This window comes from Nyctibius grandis, chromosome 10 (assembly GCF_013368605.1).
Source record: "Nyctibius grandis isolate bNycGra1 chromosome 10, bNycGra1.pri, whole genome shotgun sequence".
NCBI classification, from domain to species: domain Eukaryota; kingdom Metazoa; phylum Chordata; class Aves; order Nyctibiiformes; family Nyctibiidae; genus Nyctibius; species Nyctibius grandis.
In genome coordinates this window covers 16,616,661-16,639,279 of record NC_090667.1, presented here as the reverse complement: position 1 = coordinate 16,639,279, position 22,619 = coordinate 16,616,661, and the positions used below count along the sequence as shown (strand labels likewise).

The 22,619-nt window shown below is 47.1% G+C and overlaps 3 protein-coding genes across 4 annotated transcripts; 2 read left to right on the top strand and 1 right to left on the bottom strand.

Annotated features, from left to right (window-relative positions):
* The first annotated feature begins 308 nt into the window (after positions 1-308).
* LOC137667777 (centrin-1) lies at positions 309-6,174 on the top strand. Of its 2 annotated transcripts, XM_068408856.1 has the most exons (6): positions 309-365; positions 615-773; positions 2,291-2,419; positions 3,113-3,250; positions 3,767-3,898; positions 6,094-6,174. In XM_068408856.1, exons 1-5 carry the CDS (start codon positions 363-365, stop codon positions 3,854-3,856), a joined length of 519 nt encoding a protein of 172 aa, XP_068264957.1. In that variant the 5' UTR covers positions 309-362; the 3' UTR covers positions 3,857-3,898; positions 6,094-6,174. The 2 variants fall into 2 exon arrangements, with proteins under 2 accessions (XP_068264957.1, XP_068264956.1); XM_068408855.1 differs by lacking the exon at positions 6,094-6,174 and having other exon boundaries at positions 3,767-3,938.
* LOC137667776 (glutamine amidotransferase-like class 1 domain-containing protein 3, mitochondrial) lies at positions 5,525-10,881 on the bottom strand. Its single transcript, XM_068408854.1, has 4 exons — positions 10,647-10,881; positions 8,456-8,627; positions 7,482-7,683; positions 5,525-6,237 (listed from the first exon to the last, which is right to left on the bottom strand). The coding sequence occupies exons 1-4, from the start codon at positions 10,752-10,754 to the stop codon at positions 6,045-6,047; spliced, it is 675 nt and encodes a 224-aa protein (XP_068264955.1). The 5' UTR covers positions 10,755-10,881; the 3' UTR covers positions 5,525-6,044.
* A 3,215-nt stretch (positions 10,882-14,096) lies between these two features.
* On the top strand, positions 14,097-21,490 carry LOC137668086 (uncharacterized). The gene is made up of 9 exons (XM_068409381.1): positions 14,097-14,157; positions 14,917-15,030; positions 15,463-17,148; positions 17,739-17,838; positions 18,522-18,670; positions 18,842-18,954; positions 19,725-19,814; positions 20,388-20,510; positions 21,296-21,490. The coding sequence occupies exons 1-9, from the start codon at positions 14,097-14,099 to the stop codon at positions 21,488-21,490; spliced, it is 2,631 nt and encodes an 876-aa protein (XP_068265482.1).
* Positions 21,491-22,619: the final 1,129 nt, after the last annotated feature.

The following is a 22,619-nucleotide window of genomic DNA, read 5'->3' as shown; positions in this document are numbered from 1 at the left end:
CGTCGCTTCCAGCAAGCCCCGCCCACTCCGCCGGCGCCCGCCGCTTCTCCTCCCGCGCGCCCTGGGCTGAGCATCGCGCCAGCCGGATATCGCTCGCTGATTGGCCCGCGGCCTCCCTCCTTTGGCCAATCGCGTTGATGGAAGGCGGAGAGGTTCTTCTTCCCGGTCAGTCGCCTCTTGGATCCGCCCCAGCCACGTGTTGGCCAATAGCTATCCCCCCAGCGCCTCCCGCGCCCGGCTCGCCACCCAATAGGAGTGAGGGTTGCCATAGCAGCGGCGTAGGGGCATTAGCCAATGAGAGAGGGCGGCATTGAGGCTCGGCCTGACAGGACTGAAGCCGCCCCAGGGCACCGGCCGCCGGGATGGTGAGTGAGGCCTCGGCCCGGCCCGGTGCGGCGGGGCGCGGCGCCTCCCTCACCGGCCGCGGCCCCGGGCCCTGCGCTGCTCCGCTCCGCCTTCCCGGTCGCGGGGCTGCGGAGGAGGCCCCTGTCAGCCCGGAGCGGCCCCGGGGCGCGGTGTGGGCTGGGGGCTGAGGCGGCCGCTGTCCCCGGGGCGGCGCGTCGCGGCGGCGGCGGCGGCCTGACCCTCCTTTGCTCTTGTGTTGCTGTGCCAAGGCCTCCAGCTTTAAGAAGCCCTCGTCAGCAGCCGCGCCCCAGAGGAAGAAAGCGAGTCCCAAGCCGGAGCTCTCTGAGGAGCAGAAGCAGGAGATCCGGGAGGCTTTCGACCTGTTTGACACCGAAGGCACCGGGAACATAGATGTTAAGGAGCTAAAAGTAAGAATTTTCCTTGCGCTAAAAGCACGGTTCTGCTGAGATTATAAAGTAGTAGGGACATAAACGCTTAAATGACCTTAAACAGGAAAGGAGAGATTTTTTTTTTCCCCCCAGCATAAAACGTTGTTGTCAACAGGTACATTTTTCTCTTTAATTATAGCTCTTTACTGCTGTGTCAGATGTCTTTAGGGCCAGGCTGGCCAAATTCCATTGATAGTTCTGTATTTTCTGTACTGTCTCCTTCTCTGTTAGTAAAACATCAAAAAGGGTTTGTGCATATTAACAAGGTGGGGTTTCCCCCCCTTACATGTCGTTGAGGATTGCATGCTTTCTAAATTAGGTTATCCAAGCTATGGAATACACCAGTGTTATTAATTTTCATGCTTTTATTTATTGCAAAACATTTTTGGTGCCTCCCCACCCCTAATTTGGGAAAAATAGTAATCAGTACATTAGGACTTATTTTATTTTCAGAATTTGCCCTTCCTATTTGCTAGCTGGGTGTCCATGTTGCTTAAGACCACAGGGAGGAGAACTGATTTCAAATTTCCACTTGTACCTCTATCAAAGGAGGAAAAAGTGAAGTATGCAGGTGTGCATGGTGTGTCTGCAAGTGAAGGCATCCTCGGATATGCTGCTTACAGGAGCGATGTCAAAGGCACACAAAGTGTTTGAATTGTGTTTTCCCAACGTTCGTTGAAAAAGATTTTTGTCACTAGAATGAAAAATGAACTCGTTTAAGTTCCCTGTCATCTGCCAGCTTAAGACCTTCCGTATTTGTGCCATCAGATCAGGCGGTTAGAGTTTGGTAGAGCTGCAGGTATGATGGAAACGTCTTTCATGGAGTCACTTGTCTTGAAGTTATTTTCTTGAGACATTTCTGGGTCTTCCATTTAGCCATCTTGCTTCCAACAGGGCCTGAAATAAGCTTTATTATTATTATTATTATTATTCAGTGTCTTGGTTCTCATTGCAAAGGGAATACTAGTGGCAATTCCCTTGGCAGGAATGGAATAACATTCAATTTTCCAGTAGCCTTGGAAATTGCTATTTACAGCACTGAGACAATTGGGGATTTTTCCTTCAAAATATGGACTGGGACTCTTCTATGCTCTGAGTGCCCCTCACAAGAATTTAAAGAAGTATAGACCAAAAGAGGTATATAAATAGCCAGATTGTCGAAGGGGAAACTTTTCTCCCAAGACTCTGTTGTTTATTTAGCTTTACCCTCCAAATTCTTGCCAGTTCTGAGCTGGGGGTGGTGGATGCAACAGTAAGAATGTGTTTAGGAAACTTCTAAATTAACTGAAGGACAACTCCAGGGTATGAACAGTTGCATATCTGTTCTCTGCATCTTGGTGTGCCCTTCTGCATGGAGAAGCATTGCTCTAAGTCTGCCCCTTGAGACACAGAAAGTATGTTTTAACATGATACAGCGTGAAGTTCAAGTTTTCTCCTCCCCCCCGTAGTTTTTTTTATAGTATAGTATGATTTATACATTTTTTTTGTCCTTACAGGTGGCCATGAGAGCACTAGGGTTTGAACCTAAAAAAGAAGAGATCAAGAAAATGATATCAGATATCGATAAGGAAGGAACAGGAAAAATCAGCTTCAATGACTTCTTGGCAGTGATGACGCAGAAAATGGTATGTAAATTTTAAAGGTCAAAGTGAAAGCAAGCAGTTTTGGAAATGGCTGAGTGCCTTCCATCTCCTTTTGGTTTTAGTGGGAGATGAAAGACTATTTTAATCTTAACAACAAAATAAGTAAAAGTTAGAATTGCAAGACAGGGACTACCCTATCTCATTTTTCAAGGTAAGGCTGGAATAATTATGTCATTAACCAGTTTCTTTAAAAATCAGTTTTGTGTGTGAGAAAAGGGAAAAAGTGAAATCAAGATTTTTATCACAGATTAAAACCAGCTCTGGCCTGGAGAAAGCTGTCGGGAGTGTTGACATGTGACATGGGTGACTGTGTAGCAGTGCACTGTATTTTCTTTTCTTGAGTTTTAAGACACTTACACATGAAATCCATGGTTTTAAAAATCTCAAAACATGTTGAGTAAAACCAGCTATTTAACAGTGGAAGAGCCTGATGCTGAAATCCCAAAGACGTCTGGCCAGCTATGAAAGAAAATTCCCCGCAAGCCTGAGGTTGAGGAAGCATCGCTGTGTCTCTGTCTGCCTTCAGCTTTTGTACATCTGCTGGCTGGGCTGCTTCGAATTTGCTCTTAAGAGAGTTTCTCAGTCTTTCTAATGCTTGTCTTTTATAATTTTGAGTGTTACCTACAACATAACCACTACATTTTTTTTCCTTAAACTTATGCTTACTTCTTTAAGGCTGAAAAAGATTCCAAAGAGGAGATTCTCAAAGCTTTCAAACTCTTTGATGATGATGAAACTGGCAAAATCTCTTTCAAAAACCTCAAACGTGTTGCCAAAGAACTGGGGGAAAATATCACAGATGAAGAGCTGCAGGTTTGTACCTGGTATATGAAACTGTATCATACACAAACACTCACTGTGGGATCCCACTCATGTCCTGTGGGATCTTTACACTTGAACTGTGAGGGAAATCTGCCCCCTCTCTCCTGGCAGAAATGGAAGAGCTTCTGCCAATTTGTGATTGGGAAATGGATTCTGAGGTCAAAGACAGGTTAAGCATACGTGGCTGTCGAAATTGTGTCAGTAGAATTGCAGTTTTTTGGCGTTACAGTGATGTAAAAGGAACAACTCTGCTCCAAGCACTGTGTTTCTTCCAGGACAGTTCCTATAATGCAACATTTTCTACACAGATTTTTGTATAAATATATACATTAAAAAAAATATTGGTGCCTCATTTAGTAAATATTTGTAGCATAGTAGGTCTGACGTTGAGCTAACACTGCCCCCTCCACTACAATTTACTAAAAGGTGGTTCTAATTCTGAATTAATCTAATAATTCTAGTCCTAGTCTAATCTGCATCTAATTTCTGAATGAAAATATCTTTCAGGAAATGATCGATGAAGCAGATAGAGATGGGGATGGGGAAGTGAACGAGCAAGAATTCTTGCGGATCATGAAGAAGACCAACCTTTACTGAAACAGAATGTTATTTATTTTTGCACATGTGTGTATACGTTTGGTAGGTGCCTCACTTTTTTACAGTCTTTTCGAGACAGCAGAAAATATAGGTCAATATTTTTTTTTTTAAGTGCATGATCTTAAACTTGTGTTTGTGAACAGCTACCAACTGCCAACCTGTTTATATGTAGCAACCTGGTTGCTTGTTTGTGCTCCTGAGAGGTTTACACTCGTCGTTTTCAATACACAAATGACATTTTTCAGTGACGGTATCCAGATCTCTGACTAAAAAACGTGTCAAATGATTATGTCTTGGTAAAGAGAGGACTCAAACCCAGGTGGTGTAAATCTATTTCCCAGCAGTTGAAGTTTTTGGTTTAATGTCTTGGTTTGGGCCCAGCTGTGGTGAACTCTTTATACAACGTATTTGCAGGGATCAGCTGTTTATATTCTGTCTCGCAGTGATTATCCCCTCCCCCTTTTTTAGTATGTTCTTTAAACTGAAAAAAAAAGGTAAGTGAGTAAGTAGACTGCTGCAACTTAACTTAATGCCGTTCAGTTCACACGTTTGAAGATGAAATGGGTAGATTTCGTCCCACTCTGGCCACCAGTGTAGTACTAAAGGATCTTGCTGTGTTCATGAGAGTACAAAAATAGGCTGGTGTTTTGAAAAGGATGTGAAAAGCCTGAAGAGTTTGCTGAGAAGAGCCTCAGAAAATAGTTGCTGGCTTAGAAAAAAGTCTTACACTGAGAGAATTAAACAGCTCAGTCTGTAATGACTTTATGATACTACCTGTATAATAAGAACCTATATAAGAACATACCAGCTACCATCTAAAAAGCTCCTGAACCTAATGGAGGCAAACCTGTCAGCATCCAGGGGCTGGAAGTAAGCTCTTCAGCTATAGGAGAGCAATAAAGCATGGCTTATCTGAAATGGCATTGGGTAACTATGAGAATGAGCTATCGAGTACTGCGGCAGTGTCTTCAGGTCAAGACTGAGTCCTCGCAGCAGGTTTGCTTCAGCCCAGGGTAAGTTGCTGTGCTCTTTACAGCTCCTGTGGGGCCATCAGATTACACAGACAAATGGTTCCCTCTGGCCTTAAAAACCCGTGCCTGGGCTGGTACCTGAACAGCCGTGCTGCTGTGATACTGGGTTATTTTTAGTGCCTTCTGCTGGCCAGATTTTGCTGTCGCCCAGCCAGTTCACAGCTTGCTGTTCAGGTTTCGGCTAGATGGGTATCATCTTGTCTGTCCCTCAGTGCAGAATTGTTGCTTCCAGGTTGTTTCCAGGAATTTTCCTGGAGACTGGAAGGGACTGGAAATTGCACTGCTTTCTCTGGACCTTACCCTGGGCTCTTTCTGCCTAGGAGCAGTATGGAAGGCTGCTTCCAAAATACTCCATGCTATCATAGCAGGTCTTCTGTTAATACAAGGGAAGAATTTAACCTCTTCCCATGAGACCTGGATGCTAACATTGGTTTGATTCTGCTTTCGCCCGTGTCATATTCATGCCCAATTCTGGGTTCTGACAAATCCTACCAAAGCAAGTGGGGTTTGTTACTGGTGACTTCCTCCTGTATCGTTTTCCCCACTCATTGGCCAACCAGTAGCACTAAAAGCATGTCCTAATCCAGAGTAAAAAGCAAAAAATGAAAGCAGAATTCAGCCCATGTAAAAAGCATCAGGTTTTATTCATTAGCAGAACTGTGTTCCTTCATTTTGCCACTAATTCATCTTGTTCTATGAGGTGGAGGTACACGGGGAGCTTTGAAGTACTGGCAAAGATGGATGTGTAAGGAACCCCAGAAAGGGAGCAGTTCCTGTTGACACGATAAGCGTGTGTCTGGTCAACCCAGTCACGGCCGACATGACCCAGGCAGCTCCTCAGCCACTCAGAACCAAATACAGCGGCTGTATTTGAGCCCTGTGGAAACCTGGCTTCTGCATGTCTGCTCCATGCGTGCCCACACTCCAGTTACTGCCAGTTTGCTGTGAGTAAGTGCTGTCTCCTTGGCAGAATACGACAACACTTCCATTGCTCCCGAGTTCTCCCTCCTCAGCAGCCACCAGTGGTGTGGTGGGGGGGAAGAACTCCCTCTGAGTGGCAGTTTGCCTGTTGACGTGTCGGTGTAGAAGGGGAAGAATGTTATCCAAGGCTCAGTGCCTGCACTCCAGAGGAGATGGATCCTGTGGCTTTGTGGCATTCAGGCAAGTCTGACCACTTCTCTGACCATTTTTCCGATGCCATCGTAGATCTCGTGAATGGGGGCATTGCACATGAAGGCGCTGGTGGTCACCAGCTTGTTCTTCACATCCACGTGAATTTCGGTGACGTGTTTGTTCACATGCTTGCAACCAAGCTCCTTCATGGTCTCAGCAGTCTTTGCATAAGGCCATCTACAAGAAGAAGAGAGAATAAACCCTTTGTGGGAAGCCGTCATTACACAGGGTGATTTGACGAAGGCCTAGAGTGAGAAGTCTGTTGATTACAGAGATGGATGGTCCCCACAGAAAACGTGCTCAATAAGATTCAAATCTTTTCCTATCAGAGGAGTTTCTCTGGGACTTTAGAGCCAGAAAAACCTCCTGATTACAGTGAGTTAAAAATCTGAAGTAAAGCCAAAATAACACCTTGATGTTCCACTATAGATGTTCCACTACTTCACTCTGCCCACTCCAGACCTTGTGTTTAGGTTTGGTTGCTTTTTTCATCAGCTTCCTACAAGTGACATTACTTCCTAGCCCTTCCTAGCAAGAGCCATCCTAGTTCCTTCCCTGCCATTGGGAGAATTCAGTCACAGCTTTCCCGTGTGAGTAAGCACAGTTTAAGTAACTCCCTCCCTCTCTTAACACTACCAAGTCTTGTGCAACCATCCTGTTCCTACCTAGGATCTGCTTAACTTCATGAGTCAGTGGTCTGGTGTCTTTCCTACCCTGAGACCAAGAGGTGCATGAGGCAGGGTGCTATGTACATTGGGGAGGCAAATATAAGATTGTATTTAAAATAAAGTGTCTTATTTTAAGTCATTAGAGTTGTGGAAGGAAGTATACAAACATACAAACGTCTGCTGGTACAGCATGCCCTCTGATCTGCTGACATAATAAAACAATTCTTCCAGGTACTTGAAGAGTTTCAACTGTTAAGTCTTCAAAAGGGCCCTAGGTACTAAATGCTTCGCTCTAGAGGCAGCAGCTACAGCAGGGTCTGTCTCTGAAGTGTTTTGAAGTGTCTTTGAAGATTCCTCCTTTCCAGAAATCTGAACGTCGTCCTAACTCAAAATCTAACCTAGTCCTTTGCGATTCTTGCAGTCTCTTGTGCCCCCGTATGGTCAGTACCACCTTTACAGAGAACTGCAAAAAGTAAAATCCGATTTCTAATTTTACCACGAGACACACATAGAGGAATATGTAAGTGACAAGGGGTACATCAAAAAATCCGATTATTTAATTTATCAGCCAGTGTTAATTTAATAAATGCATGATGTGGTTCGTTCATTCTCAGAAATAACGTTCGACTCAACACAAGACTTCAGGTATGCGGGCAGGGTAGTTGGGACAGGGTGCTGCGTACACTGGGGAGGCAGTGCTGGTGCTGGGATGTTCGTGGTGTGATTTCACAGCAGCACTCCAGGGTTACTTACTTCTCACACTCTGTGTCATGACCCACAGTCAGCTCGCAGCCCGGGAAGAGTTTGGCTGCCAGCACAGGGGAAATGCAGCACAGGCCAATGGGCTTTTTGGCAGCGTGGAAAGCCTTCAGGACGTCCTCCACCTCTTTGGAGATGATGCAGTTCTTGCCTTGGGTAGCCCAAGTGCTCAAGTTTTTAGCCACTCCAAAGCCACCTGAGAAAAAAGAGAAACACATTAGACCGGGAGATTAGTACTCCAGGGGAGGATTTTTTCTGGTGTTACTTAGTAGGATGCTAAAATGGATCTGGTGGATGGCAGTGTTTGTCCAGTGTTGAACTAAAAACAGACAAGCTGAACCTTTGTGAGCTGACTGCCAGGAGGTGAGACATCAAAGCACCTTCCTTGCTTCCATGCAGAACTGAAGCGGAGAGGTGTCAGTGCTCTGTTGGGTCCTGTGTTTCACCTGTGAGCTCTTTTCTGAATTACGGTGGAACACGCTGAGAAGTTTTCACTTGTCTCTTAATCCTTGCTCCAGGCCTAATCCATCCCCACTGAAATCACGTGGTCATACTTTCACTAAAGATGAACTGCCAGACTGACCAAGCTTCCCACTTTTGAGTCTCCCCCTCTCTGTCCCAGCCTCTTCTTCTCCTGATGAGGAGACAGGCGTGTTGCTGAGGGAGGGGATAGTTTCACACCCAGTAAAAACCAGCTCAGTAGATGGTACAGAGGATAATTCAGTTATCTGCCCTCTCCTCTTGGGATAAGCTTCTGCATTGCCATGTTCTCTTTTAATGTAAGTCCAAGCTAGCATGCCAGTGCCAGCACAGATGGAAGGTGTCTGTCCTTCCAGTCCCTGCTCCCAGCTTCCCCAGTGGCTCTGCCCAGTTCCTCTCCAGCCCATGACACCCATGTCATTCAAGGCTTATGGCATATTTAAGCTGTTCCCAAGAGTTTGGGCATGCAGACCCATATGCCACCCTACCTGGTATGATTAGGGCGTCCAGCCCCTTGACGTCCAGCTTAGCTAGGTCCTTGATGTTGCCCCTGGCTATTCTGGCACTCTCAACTAGCACGTTGCGCTTCTCCTGAGTTGGCTGTCCTTTCACGTGGTCCACCACATGCATCTGGTCAACATCGGGAGCATAAACCTCTGCCTGGGGAGGGAGGGGAGAGGTCTGTTATCCTTCACTCATGTATCCTAAGCGTGTTAAAGATCATAGGTAGTGAATGAAGAGAGGGAGCAGTGACTCCTTTCCTTCCTAGGAAAACGAGGTGTCCCAAGAGCCTTTGGTGAGGCCATTTCTTAGAGGTTTCCATCTGCATCCCAAGCAATCCCCTCCACTGGGGCAGCCCCAGCCCTGCCCCAGCTGCCCCCGCCAAGCCAGTCATCCCCTCAGGGTGCTGACTACCCAGCAAGCTGCTGTCAAACCACATGCCTCCCTCAAAGACAAGACTTTGAGTTTCTTCTGCCCAGCCACTGTTTTCCCAAAGCCAGAGTATTTCTTTTTCTGGAAAATGCCTCCCCCTTCCTTCAGAGCTGTTTCAAGCTCACATGCAGAAATTAAGAGTGAGGGATGGCAAACAGATGGGCAATAGATTTTGGGACTGTACAAGCTTTGCAGTTCTGGGCCCCACAATTTAAGAAGGATGTGAAGGTACTCGAAGGCGTCCAGAGGAGGGCAACAAAGCTGGTGAAAGGGCTGGAAGGCATGTCACAGAATCACAGAATCAATGAGGTTGGAAGAGACCTCTGGGATCATCGAGTCCAACCATTGCCCTGACACCACCATGGCAACTAGACCATGTCCTCCGAGGAGTGGCTGGGCACTTTGGGTCTGTCTAGTGTGGAGAAAAGGAGGCTGAGGGGCAACCTCGTTGCCCTCTACAGCTTCCTGAGGAGGGGATGTGGAGAGGGAGGTGCTGAGCTCTTCTCCCTGGGATCCAGTGATAGGACGCGTGGCAATGGTTCAAAGCTGCACCACGGGAGGTTTAGACTGGACATCAGGAAGCATTTCTTTACTGAGACGGTGGTCAAACAATGGAACAGGCTTCCTAGAGAGGCCCCAAGCCTGTCAGTGTTTAAGAGGCACTTGGACAATGCCCTTAATAACATGCTTTAACTTGGTCAGCCCTGAATTGGTCAGGCAGTTGGAGTAGGTGATCGTTGCAGGTCCCTTCCAACTGAAATAGTCTAGTCTAGTCTAGTCTGCGCTGTGCTATTCTTTGTTTCTTTAAGCAAGAATGGTGAAAAAATAAGAGGGGTGAAGTAACACCTGGGTGTCCTCCACTAGAGGCCCCTGCCGATCAAGGGATGAGCACAGGACGGTGCTCCCAGCCTGCTGATGGGGTATGGCAGGAGGGAAGCGACTGCAGCAGCTCCAGGAGAGAAGAGGCAAAATTACAGACAGTGGAGAAAAGTCTCAGCTTTAGCCCAAGGGAGACTGCCCACTTTGAAGGCTTTGGCATTGGGTGGGCTGGCTCTGCAGCACATGTCCATCACCGCTGTGCCTTTGTATTTAATAGAGCAATTCCAAATCCCAGGAGAACGGCTCCGACCCAGGTTTGTGGGTGGCTCAGAGCTGGGGGTAAGGGTACATAGGGCTTCTCTCCCTCCTCTTCCACTCTCACAGCGTGGCTATTGTGACTAGTGGCATATTAGAGCGGCTGCTTGAGGGTCGCCTTTTTTACCCCTATTCAAGTTCAACTCACAAGAACTTTGTCTGTTTTCAGTTCTAATCTTTGGGGGTTTAAATAGATGAATTTCAAACAGCCAAAACCAATAGCAGTCTTTTAAACAGAAATAGCGGAGCAGAAGAGGGGAAGTGCAAGCCAAAAAGAACAGAGAATGCATTTGGGAGAGTTTGTTTCAGAGTTTGGATACGCTCAACACAGAGCACCAAGCCAGTTCCTTCGTCCAGCAAAGCTGGGAGAGCAAAGCAGAGAGCAGGGAGTTCTCCACGCTCGCTGCAGCAGCTCCACCACTGCGCCGTTCGCTTTGACTCCAGTCACTTGTGCTTTGCGATTACCCTGGCAGCAACGGGAACTGGTGATTTGTCCAGCAAGCTGCAAAGCTCCTTAGAGACAAGTACCCGCTGCAAGAGAGGGAGATTGAAAAGCAGAGCGGGGCAAAAGGAGCCAGAGATGGGGCAGGAGCCTGCCAGGGTGCCTCTTACCTCTGCCCCCTCCCTGCTGAGATGCACCAGCACGGCAGAAGACTCATGGATCTCACTCCCGTCGTACACCCCGCAGCCAGCCAGCACGACAGCCACTCTCTTCCCCATGGTCACAACCAGAGCAGGAGGATTCCCTGGAGAGCCCCAAATTGCTGTGCCTTTCTGTTCGCTGCCTGGAGGCTTTTATAGCACGATCCCTCCTCCAGGAGCAGGTGGGGCCAGGAGGGTTGGGCTGAATTTCTTACTGGCAAAAAGGTTTTATTTCCAGTGCCACAGGCAGGGCATGTAAATATTATTTGTTTCCTCAACCGACTGCTCCCTTGCAAATCTTCCCAGTGCGTTGTCTCCAAAGCATCCCCAGCTGACGTGACCTGCTCAACAGAGCAGCTGTGTTTTTCCTTCTCAGCTGTTGATTTTCCGTTCTATTTCAGACTAAAGTACCAAAGTCTTTGCACATAAGATGGTACCAAAGGGAGCCTGCCCAGAGCAAGTATTCAAGCCAGTGCCTTCCTCTCTGTGCCCCATTTTTTTAAACCCTACGCTGCATAGGCAGCCTCAGTCTTTTAACACCAAGATTTCATTTTTTGACCTTAAATGTTCTTATCCTCCTATCCCATCTCTCAAGAGCAGACATTTTGCACTCAGCTGTAGTTGTACCCTGGCCTTTGGGTCCTAAGGTTAGAAATTAATAACTTGATTCTTCAGCAGCAGCAGCAGCACCATCTCTCCATTTGCCAGGCAAGTGGTACCAGGAATTGGCAGAGCCGTGACCTCTGTAGGGGCACATGGCAGCAAGATTCACAGCATGTGATGGGGAAGCTCCCTTGCTCATGCAGAGGCTTGTTCTTCCTTGTCCTTGATACACTCACACCTGAGATGATTATGTACCTCTCTGTTTCAGCTTTGCACTGTTGAAATAACTGTGGCCTGTTGAGGCTGTCTTGTCATTATTCAGAGAACAAAAAACTTCATGCAACATGGCTGAAGAATGTTTTTCAGGGATTATTTATAAGACATTTTCCTTGGGTGTCTATCAGATTTGGAAAAGACATGAAGTACATCCTGTGTATAATGAAATAGTGTTTTGGCAAGTTTTCGTTAGTCGTAGCAGGCATGAGGAAGATACTCATTGCTAACGTGTGTGACTTCATTTATTGCATGCATCTCTTAAAACTAGCGATACGAGGCACCACATACTCCTAGGTGCTACCTATACAAGCCGGAACAAAAAGCACGTGAGAAGGGACTTGCAGTACAGGTAATCTAACACAGGCTTTTCCTTTCCATTGCTTTTATTACCCAGAATAGGAATTAAACTGAGAGATCTATGTGTGGAAAACATCCAAAGCCTTTTCACTGCAGTTTGTTCTGGTCTCTAAGGTATTCTAACTGTGGTTTAGAAATGTATTCTTTCCTCTTGCATGAAAAAACAGCTGATTCATGCTGCAACTTGAACAGATAGTTTCTTCCTCCTTCAGCTGGTTAGAGAGCAGTCCCGTTAATGATGGAACAAAGATAGCCAGAGGCTGATGATTTAAACAAACTTTCTGCTTGCTGCAAACCACATCATTTAGCTCTGTCTGTTGCAAACTGACTGAGCTGGTTCCTCTTACTGATGTAATTGGTTAGGTGTAACTGGACAAATCAGGCTTGTTCCAGTGCTTGCTTTCTCGTGTAATAAGATCTATCTCAGTAGACATATTGAACCTAAAGATCTATCTGCAATAACCGTATTCTTGATAAATAAAACTTTTCAGCTGAGTTATTCCATTCTTTGTGGGAATGTCTGCACACATTTATTACAGTAGAGACATTGGGCTTTGATATTAACACCTTGCTTTAATCTGCATTAATATTCTAGTGATGATGTTGCCTCAAACCTCTTCTACAAGGGTGAACACAGTTAAAGATAGCTGTCCTCCAAAGCACTGAAGAAACCAGGAAAGTTTGGAAGCCATTATAGGGATCCAGCTGCACAATGGAAGCATCATGCTCCAACTGGTTTAGAGAGCAGGAGGAGAAGAGTCCTGGGGACCCTGACAGTCTGGGGTGGTTCTGATTGCTGCTATGGATCTAATGCCTCTTGGATGATCCTGGAGGCCTGTCTTTGAGCTCCAGTCTGTGCAGCTCTAAGTGCCATTTCCAACAGCTTTTCTGTCCTCCAGCCCTGGCTGGGGAGCATGACTTATGGGGGAACACAGAGCAGGATCTGCCAAGAGGAACATCACAGCCTGCTGCTGTAGGGCCTCTGCAGAGTCATCCTTGACCAGCCCAGTAATATTAGTGTGAAGCTCTTTACACTGTTCTGCATCTTTTATCTTGTCAGGAGGCTGAGATTAGAATTTGCTTTAACTGGGGCTGATGGGAACAGGAGCTGAGTCCTTCACAGGAATAGGCCCTACACTGGTCCCTTGCACACAAACAAAACAGTGGAGGAATGTACATAAGTGCAGGCAAGTGTTGCCCCCGTTTTCCGTCAAAGCTCTGTTAGCTCTCACAGAACAGTTCTCTGCCTAATTCCCACTTGATGTGTGACCCAACATGACCCCGAGGCCAGTGGCCAGTGCTTTCTGCAGCCTCTCCTCCATTGGTAAAGACCTTCGTGCCCTGATCACATATTCTCCATGGGAAGCAGTAGGAAGCTGTGAACAGGTCCTTCATGTTGCCTTTGGGATACAGCAGCGATCATGGCAGTGACTGGTAGTCGCTCACTGCCTGCACAGTTCTCCTGGAAAGCCAGCGAGGCTCCTCTAGATTTATCCTCACACCGATGATCTCCAGACTGCACGCTTGCATTGACACCTTGCTCATGAAGACCACTGAGGAGGAGTTCCCTGTGAGTGTGCACAGAGAGGCTGGTTAGGGAGATGTGGAGTGACACACGGACAGAAGACACCTTTAAAGGAGTGGCACTGAATCTGCCCTGGGTTTGCCCAGTGCAGGACAGTGGTGCCAGGCATTCATAGCTGTGACAGGGACAAACAGCAGGACCATGGCCAGTGTTAGGAGAAATAACTGGTCCCCAAGGAGCTCCTGGGCTTGTGAAGTACTTGTTTGCTCCAACAAGATGGATTCTTTAAAAAACCTTAATTTTAACCAGTGTAATTTCCTCACTGGCAGTAGCAAAAAGGCAGTAAGAGTAATAAACCTTCAGCATTATTTTTCAAGTGTCTTTTTTAACAAGGGTTAATCAACAGTAAAATTAACAGGCCCCTGGAGGGAGCTACCAGCAGTCCCTGCTGACTCACAGACTGAAATTTATTGCAGCAAGGAACTCGTTTGCATTTCCTCCGGCATGCAGCAAGGAACACTAACAGAAGATGTTTGTAGGGAAAAGGGGTGGAGAGCAGGGAGGAACGCAGGCCAGTGGAGTTGGTTTGGTTATAAAGACCTAGGGAGGAAAGAGAGGCAGCACTTCAGCCCGCAGCTGGGTCTTCAGCGGACTCTGCGATGGCAGACAGAAAAGCTGAGTCACTGCATTCCTCCATAGGGCTCTTGGGCGTTTCCGCAGGTAGGGATCGAGTCTTGGCATGGGAGGATGGGGTTGGGACTAGCTTTCGTGGACAACCCCCTTTTCAAAGGGGGCTAAAGAGTCTGTTTATTCTAAATCTTCTCTGCCTGGGTAAAGCTTTTAGATCTAGCGATCCCTGTGCCTGTTTCAGCAGCCAACAAAATATTTGTCTTGGCTTTCAAGTGCTGGCCTGGACTTTTGTGCTTGATCCATCCTGGGTGGGAAGCAAATCAAAACTTTTTGGTCATCGTTTTCATAAATGATCTTTATTTGGATGCACTTTCCTCTCTTTTCCTTTTCTAACCATTTTCCCTGCAGCTCTGTTTTCTGTGTTCACTCCTTTTCATTTGCTCCTTCTTTGCATTTCATCTTTCTGAGTGCTGCCTCTTTTCATTTTTAGACTAGTTTTCTGTAGGCACAAGGCTCATGTGGTCATCCGTAGAGTGCGTGTGCATCTGTCTGCCTTTTGTGTAATTGGAATCAGAGAGCTGATTTTTACCTTTATCTGACAACAGGGGAGCACTTTCAAACATAAGATTAAGTTCAAGTTTCTTAAAACCAGGCACCCAGAAAGAGGTGAGAACTTGGACACAAACCAACTTACAATTCCCCCCCCCAGCTCCTTAGATTTCATTATTTTCAGAACTTGTACTGCTATTTTTTCTCTGTTCCCTGCTCATGCCACTCTGCTTCTCTCCTGTTTTTTTGGGCGAAGTTTACAAGCTCTTTCTTTTTTTCCACCTCCCTTGTCACACGCAGGATCCCTCTTACTGGCAGTGCATTTCTACAGTTTACCCAGAGCAGCCCCTCTGATCCCCAGCACAGCTCTAGGAGTCCTTCTGTTGATTTTATCATCTCTTTTGGCATATGCAGGTAAGACTCGGAGGATGGCCAGCTCCAAGGCCTCCCCCTTCTATAGCTTTGCATGTATTTGGGCTGCTTTGCCAACAGGTTTATACAAACCATGGCAGCCTTGCCAGGCCCCTGATTCATTCTCCTGGAGCAGTATGTCAGCACAGCAGTTTTTTCCTATATAGGCAACCAAAGAAATCAATGTTAGTTTTGAACAAATGCTTTACCAGGATTGTGTTGTGCTGTCATGTCTACACGGTGTCATGCAGACCTACCCAAACTCATGATAGCTCTGTCTAGCATCACGCAGGACCTGTGCAGCTCCATGCTAGCACAGTGATCATGCTTCCAGCACACCACGTGCCTACAGCACAGCTGCCTGTCCCAACAACCCTATCCATAACGTACTCTCTCAAAATCACAGTTCTGTCTCCATTGTCATTTGTTTCACAGGAATTCGGAGAAGCCTAAGAAATGCCTCCCTGTTCTTGTCTCTCTGCCTGACCATCTCAGTGTTCTGGTGCAGCTATGGAGTGGTCTTCATCCTGGGAGGGCAAGGAGTTTTGAATGACCCTGGTGATTTCCGCAATGCCTTGGTGCCTGGCCTGGTCACGTTTACTTTGGCACTACTCATTATTGCAGTGGTGGGCTTCCTTTGCAGAGAGGTCATCCTAGCTATGATTGCTTCTGCTGTCTCACTTGCCAGTGCTCATGAGGTTGCCATGCATTACAGCACGGCTTTCAGTTCCTCTGCTGTGGCTTGCAATTATATGATTGTCTGCTTGATTGGTGGTTATTTTGCTCTGGGAAGGATTCTCTATTTCCTAACCAAAGAGAAAATTGCCCTTCCTGGCACAGATCTGGCCAAGAAAAAGACCCGTGAACGGATCCGATCCACCGGTGGCAGCATGAATCATTTTGCAGTCACCGGTCTGATCCTGAACATGCTGTCTGCCAGCGTCTTTGGCTGTAGGCTCCTAGGCGTCACTGGCAAACTATTTATCGGTCAAGTGCCCTGGCTGTGGGCAGCTGGGGTCTACCAGATTGGCGTCTGCATTTTATCATACCGTGCAATGGATGTGCTAATGGCTACGTTCTTTGGTTTCACTTCCATCCTGAAATTTGCTGGAGGCTATTGCCTTCTGTACCCAGTCTGGCAACTGGAGGAGCCATCTTTCCCTACTCCATTCCTCGTGGTTTTCTCAATTCTTTTTGTTGTCTTGGCTCTTTTTCTCGCTCTTAAGAGCCCAGTGGATGGCCTGTATTTGCTGGTTTATGTGGCCTACTGCATTGCATTAGCTTGCCGTCCCAAGGGATTTTTTGAAGGTGGACCCCAAGGTGTGGATGTGGCCATCTTTGTGGCTTCAGCCGTGATGACTCTAATTCACCTGTACAATGTGAAAGCAAGTGCCAAGATCCCAACAGGGAAGCGTGCTGTGAAGGCCCTACTTGCTCGCAGCAGTTTTCTGAAGCTTCGTGAAGGGGCAGACCTTCACACTCCCTACTTAGGGTATTCCAAGTATGCGGACGCAGAAATACTTGGCTATGCATGCAGCGTCCTCGCTTCTTTTGCTATAACAACGACAGGGGACCCACAGGCTCCACTGGCTACTGTTGTAATTCCATGGGTAGTGGTAGCTGGTGGGATCCTTAAGCTTCTGGGTGGCTCAGTGGCCTTTGCCCGAGGTAAAACCTTGGAGAGCAGTGCCTTCATTCTCTATGCTGTCATGTGGATCATCTGGGGCTTGACAAGATATGGTTGCCTCTATAGTACTACCAGAAGCTTCCACGCAGCAGCAGGCATCATCGCGTTCATGCTCTTCAATGGCTTCATTGTCTTCTGCACACTCTTCTTAAACATCGCCTGGTTCTTCTACTCCCTCACTTTCTTGCTCATCGCTGTCAGCTTCTTGCTGGATGCCATCCATGCTCTTCCAGCTGGCTATGACATTGCTGCCACTCTCATCTTTGGTCTGGTCAGCTTTTACTGCTTCCTGTCTGCCCTTTTCAACAGGACCTTTGAGGGTTCCTGCTTACCAATGGGTAGGCCCCTTGTGCAGCTTAGTGGTGTGGGGGGAGGAATGACCAAGTGCCTTCACCTGCCTGCCAGGAAAGCTTCCTCAGTCAAGAGAATTGCAGGTAAGGGAAATACATCGGGTGTGATGTGGGGATGGAGGGTAAATTCTGGGAGGTTTTGTAGCAGAACATTATTAAAAGAACATTTTTCCAATCCAAATGTGGAAACCATGATAATCTGATGATATTTTGATCAAGTGGACCAAGTTACAAGAGTCGTTAGAAGCTAAATACACTGTGGGGGAAATGGGACCAGTTCCTTGATAGGAGCTGGGTTTAGCAGTGAATTTGCTGCTGTCTTTCCTGTGTCATATCCCTGTCTGCTCATCCAGTCTGAGATACCTGAATCCTGCAGGGTGAGGCCACCACTGAAAGCTTTGTACAGAGAAAGCAGCGCAAATGCGTGGTGCTTGCTCTCTCCACGGGCCTGAATGACTTCTGGCCCTGATGAACATGGCCCAGAACCCCCCTCAATGCCAGATCTCCTCTTGGATGAATGCTAGAAAATGCACTGTGAGAGGAAATGCTTTGATAGTTGGGAAAAGGAGATGAGAGCACCAAACTGACTGTTTTGTCTGTGACAGCTCTTCTATGAATTACAGCCCCTCACTTCTAGTCACTCAAGGGGTTCTGCCCTGTTCACATGCCAACAGATATCCTGAAGGACGGAGGGACTTGCGGCATCCCCACAGATACTGTGTATGTGCTTGTGGCAGCCTGTAATCGGCCTGATGCTGTGGAGAAAGCTCACCAGTAAGTATTTGTCTTGCTGCCCCAGTGAGGGCTTCCTTGGCTAGTCTGAAGAAGCCTGTAGGACTTACAGCTGCTACTGAGTACTTGCTACAGCAGCCATCAAGAGCAATGAGACACATAGCTCAGCCTTCATGGGAGCAGCAAGGGGATGAGCCTGGGGGAGATCTGAATGAGGAAAGGAGACAGTTGAGCTGGAATTGTCTTCTAGGATATTGAAGACTCCAGGCAGGTGATGGAGCCACGTAGCTTGGATATCACAAGGAAACATGAAGAAGTGACAAATGGGGCAGGGGATTATTGTACATATTTGTAGGTACATACTGGCACAAGCAAAACGCCTCTCGTGGCTAACAGATGCCTCTAGCTGTACTTTTGTAAGCAGCTGGGACACCTCATGTTGGTGGGGTTTCCTCAGAACTTGGGCAATTGGGACTTCTACCCATCACTACGCAAGAAGCTAAAACTTTGGTTTGGAGTAGACATTCCTGATTGGGAATAGTCATTAATGTCCCTTCCTGTCAGGTCATCTGTTGAACAGTCCTACTTTTACTACAGACTGGTGACCTAGGGCAGAGACTATGCACCTTGTCTTAACTCTACTCCTCGCCAACACAATTTCCTTTTCAGCTTGAAAATAAATCCCCATCCTACCTCCAGGCTCATTTTTCTTGCCTCCTTTCCAGCTCCAAGCGCCAGGCTCAGGATCGCCCCATGTCACTCTGGATTTCTAGCCTAAAGCAACTGGAACCTGCAAAGCATTTGTTCACTCCTCTCCTCTGGGACTTCATGGAGGCTGCCTGGCCATCTCCTATTAGCTTGGTGGTACCCAGAGGTGAGGAAATTCTGTTAGTTCCAAGCTCTCTGGAGAGCTTTGGCTTTGAAACTCCAACTTCAAGTCATGCATCCCTGCAACACCACATGCTCCATGGTGATATTTCTGGTAAGATCGTTGTGTTCGGACTGATGTACATCTGTAAGTGCCATGTGACTTTTCCATGTGCAGGTGAATGGGTGGACTTCCTGGGAATGAAGGACTCTGCTAAATACGTCGGTACCCCTCAGAGCATTGCCATCCGCATCCCCGACTGCTCTGTCACCACACACCTCATCGACTTGGTGAGTGGCCAGAGCACACTCGTCCCAGCAGCACTGGTGACCAGACCTTGCCATTCCACTGTCTAGGGAGCAGGCTTGGTGCCAGTCACTAGCACCCAGGTCCTCTGGCCTGCTGGTGGGGAGGAGGATAGTGAGAGGTTGCAGCACTCTGTCAGCCCTTTTGGCATGTCACCTCTCCTCTCTTTTTTCCTTTCTCAATGAAGTGAGGATCCTAGCATGTTCAGACAGGTTTGGGGAGTCAAAAGTGCTAAAAGAGTAACTCCCGCAAGAAAAATACCATTAAGAATGGGTGGAGTATGCAGGCAGCTAGTAGCTGATGTTATTGCAGGAGAGGGTGAAAGGAATAACCACCAGGTCAGAAAGCCAGAAGAGATGTAATTAAGAGACACTTTGTCTGATTTCGTACATAGAACACTTCTCTCAAGCACGAGGTCATCTGAAGCCAGAATAACTTCAGAAGGTCCAGAATGTGGCTAGAGGAACTGTGATACCCTGCATGTTCTGCTCGTTTCTAGGAGAGACATTGTAGGTCTTTGGCAATTGCTGTTGCTGGAACACAAAACGTTCTTTCCTCATCCACATCAGTAAACCCAATTCAGCAGGGTGTTAGTCACTCGTACACAGATTTGGTGGGACTCTAATTGCCTACAGAGCAGGTGTCCCTACCTGGGTGAGTCACAGAGACTCACGAGTGAACTTCAGAGTTCAAGTAATCTATTTTGTACAGCAAAACCTGGTCAGAGCTTTTATTCCTATTTTTCTGTCACCAGGTTGGCCCCATTGTGGTCACATCAGCTAACCCAACGGGAGAGGCAGACACAACACACCACAACCAAGTGTATGCCAAGCTGGGAGATAAGGTAATTGGGGCTCTGTGTCTTTTCATTCTAGCTGGTCCCAAAAGATGGGGGGATGGAAGAACGCAATCACTTTGTTTCCAGTAGGTAAATCAATAGTTGATATCAAGAATCTGGGCAAGCATCTCACGGACACTCCTCATGTTGGTGTCATAGTGAAAGAACAGTGTAAAATACAGAACTTGGTGGGAAACCAAAATTATTCTGATTTATACAGTATAGTTATAGTTTGGCAACGTGAGTTAGTTCATCTTCCAACACAGAATGATATGAGCAACAAAAAAATGCTTCTTTACGTACAAGCTATAAAGCCACTGATGCCTGAATGTGACAGGGCTCCAGCTGGCATTGAGCTGTCAGAACACAGGGGATTCCCATCTCAAGCTGAAGCTGGTGCCAAAGCTCTAAAATATTTCTGGCTTTTAGAACTTTCATAAGTTCTATAATTACAGTAGTCATGGCCATTCAAATGCCTGTCTTTGATAATAATTACCTGCTGTTGAAAGGAGGAGACTGGCCTGTCTTTTCCCAAGCGCCTGAGGGAAACTTGGCATGAACATCTCTGTTGCTTTTCAGGTGGATGCAGTTCTTTGTGATGGGCCTTCTCCGGAGAACATTGCCTCTACTGTTGTGGACTGCACCAAAATCGACAGTGGAAACATAGGATTCTTCAGAGTCGGTCTCATCCCCAAGTCTCAGGTAAAATTAATCTTGATTTTATTTCTGCTCCCTTTCTCCATCTCCATTAAGTGGGTTTCAGACTAGGGGTTTCCTAGTTCCATAAGGAGATGAAGAAATCTGTGGTAGCATGAGGAGTTATCATAGGGTGGTGTGAAAGAGCAGAAAAAGAGAGCTCCATGTTAGAATCGTGGAATTGTTTGGGTTGGAAAGGACCTTTAAGATCATCAAGCCCAACTGTTAACCCAGCACTGCCAAGCCCACCACTAAACAATATCCCTCAGCATCACATCTACATGTCTTTTAAATCCCCCCAGGGATGGGGACTCCACCACTGCCCTGGGCAGCCTGTTCCAGTGCTTGACAACCCTTTCAGTGAAGAAATTTCTCCTGATAGCCAATCTAAACCTCCCCTGGCACAACTTGAGGCTGTTTCCTCTCGTCCCGTCACTTGTTACTTGGGAAAAGAGACTCAAGTTCTCTCATGTTGCCTGTGTCCTGATCCTGCCTCTGGATCACCATTGCACCTCTCTGTGCTAAGCATGTTGCTGGGGAGTGTGCGAGGTGAGACTGATTCATTCATGGAAACACCTCTGAGATCCAAGGTCATGGACCTCCACGGGGCAGACTCTCCATTTACACCTGTCCCAGAGACTTCTGAGCAGACAGAAATGCTTAGTGTAACGCCAAGGCTGAGCCCAGACACGTAGTTTGAAACAGAACAGGGCATGATTCAACAGCCGGAGAAGCAATTAGTGCTTTCCCCTAATTACTAACCTACTCACAGCTATGTTTACTAATTCCAGGTGCTGCAGATACTGGAGCAGGTGCAGAAGAAACACACGTTGGTTCCTACCAGTGGCACTTGCACCACAAAAGGCCAGGAAGAACACGTGAATCATAGCCACGCTGTGCACAACGGGGTGGGCATGGCTGCCTCGGAAGACACCGCGCCGGAGCAGCCCACCGACAACGGCTGCGAGAATCACACTCGCCTCTGACTCCCGGGCAGGTCCAGCAGTTACGTGCTCACTAGGAAGGTGTCTGCTGGAAAATGACTTATAGGTCAAAGTGGGGAATGGGAGAGGTTTCCCAGCTGCAGGGGTGACTTACAAACCACTGTCACTCAGAAGTAAAATTTTCACTTACAGACTGCCAGCTTTCACTGAAGATTGGACATGACCAAGGGAAGTGTATCGGTGGCAGGCTGGCCCCAGAATAACAGAGCTTTTTTCCTTTCACTTGGAGTTAATACCTTTGGTTTGGGGCACAGAGTAACGTGAGGTGTTTCATAATTACATGTTGGGGGAAAAACACTGCGTGAAACTTGAAGTGGGAGAGGGAGAAGGGAAGATGTATTCAGGTGCTGCGCTGGTGAATACAGTGGACTTTCTAAAATAGGTGAGGCAAAGCATGGTCTCGGGAGCTGGGGCTACCTTCAAACATGTCTTCTCAAAAAGGAGGTCACAGAACTCAACACCAAAAAGAAATGCCATTATCTGAGGTGCCATTTTCTGTATTTCACAGTCAGTGTGAGGGTGGAATTACCATCTGATGACTCCAATAATATCTCCTTACAAGTGCTGGAGCATTATGGAAGACCCTCCCTTCCCATGTTATCTTCTGCAGAGTATGAATTGCAGGAGAATCATCTGCCCTGCATTTGAGGGTGCTAGAAGCTGGTCTCTTGCCGTATAGCATAACTGTGCACATCTCATGGTGCGTTTCCTCCAGAGTGCAGATTTAGTGCAGAGTGGTAGCTGCTGACCGGGAGGAGGTGAAGTTTCAAACCAAGGTGAGGAGTTTTCCTTGGCAACGACTGCACGGCTGTGCAGTTTGTGCCTTGTTTAGCCTCTGAAAACTGTTGATCTTATTCTTACCTGACTCAGGTGCAAGGTGCTGATCAAACTCCAGCTGAAACCAATGGATTGATTCATTGCTTTCACCTGAAGTTCTGCTGGAACTTAGGCATAAATGCTGTGCAGTCAGAGGAGCTCAACCTCTATGGACTACAGCAAACCCAGGTCATCTCAGCTTGTTCTTACAGAACTGGCTCTCTTCCTGCAGAGGAAGAAAATGCCAGGTCACTGAGTTTGTTAAATAATTTTGCTGGTCTACTTACTGTATCTC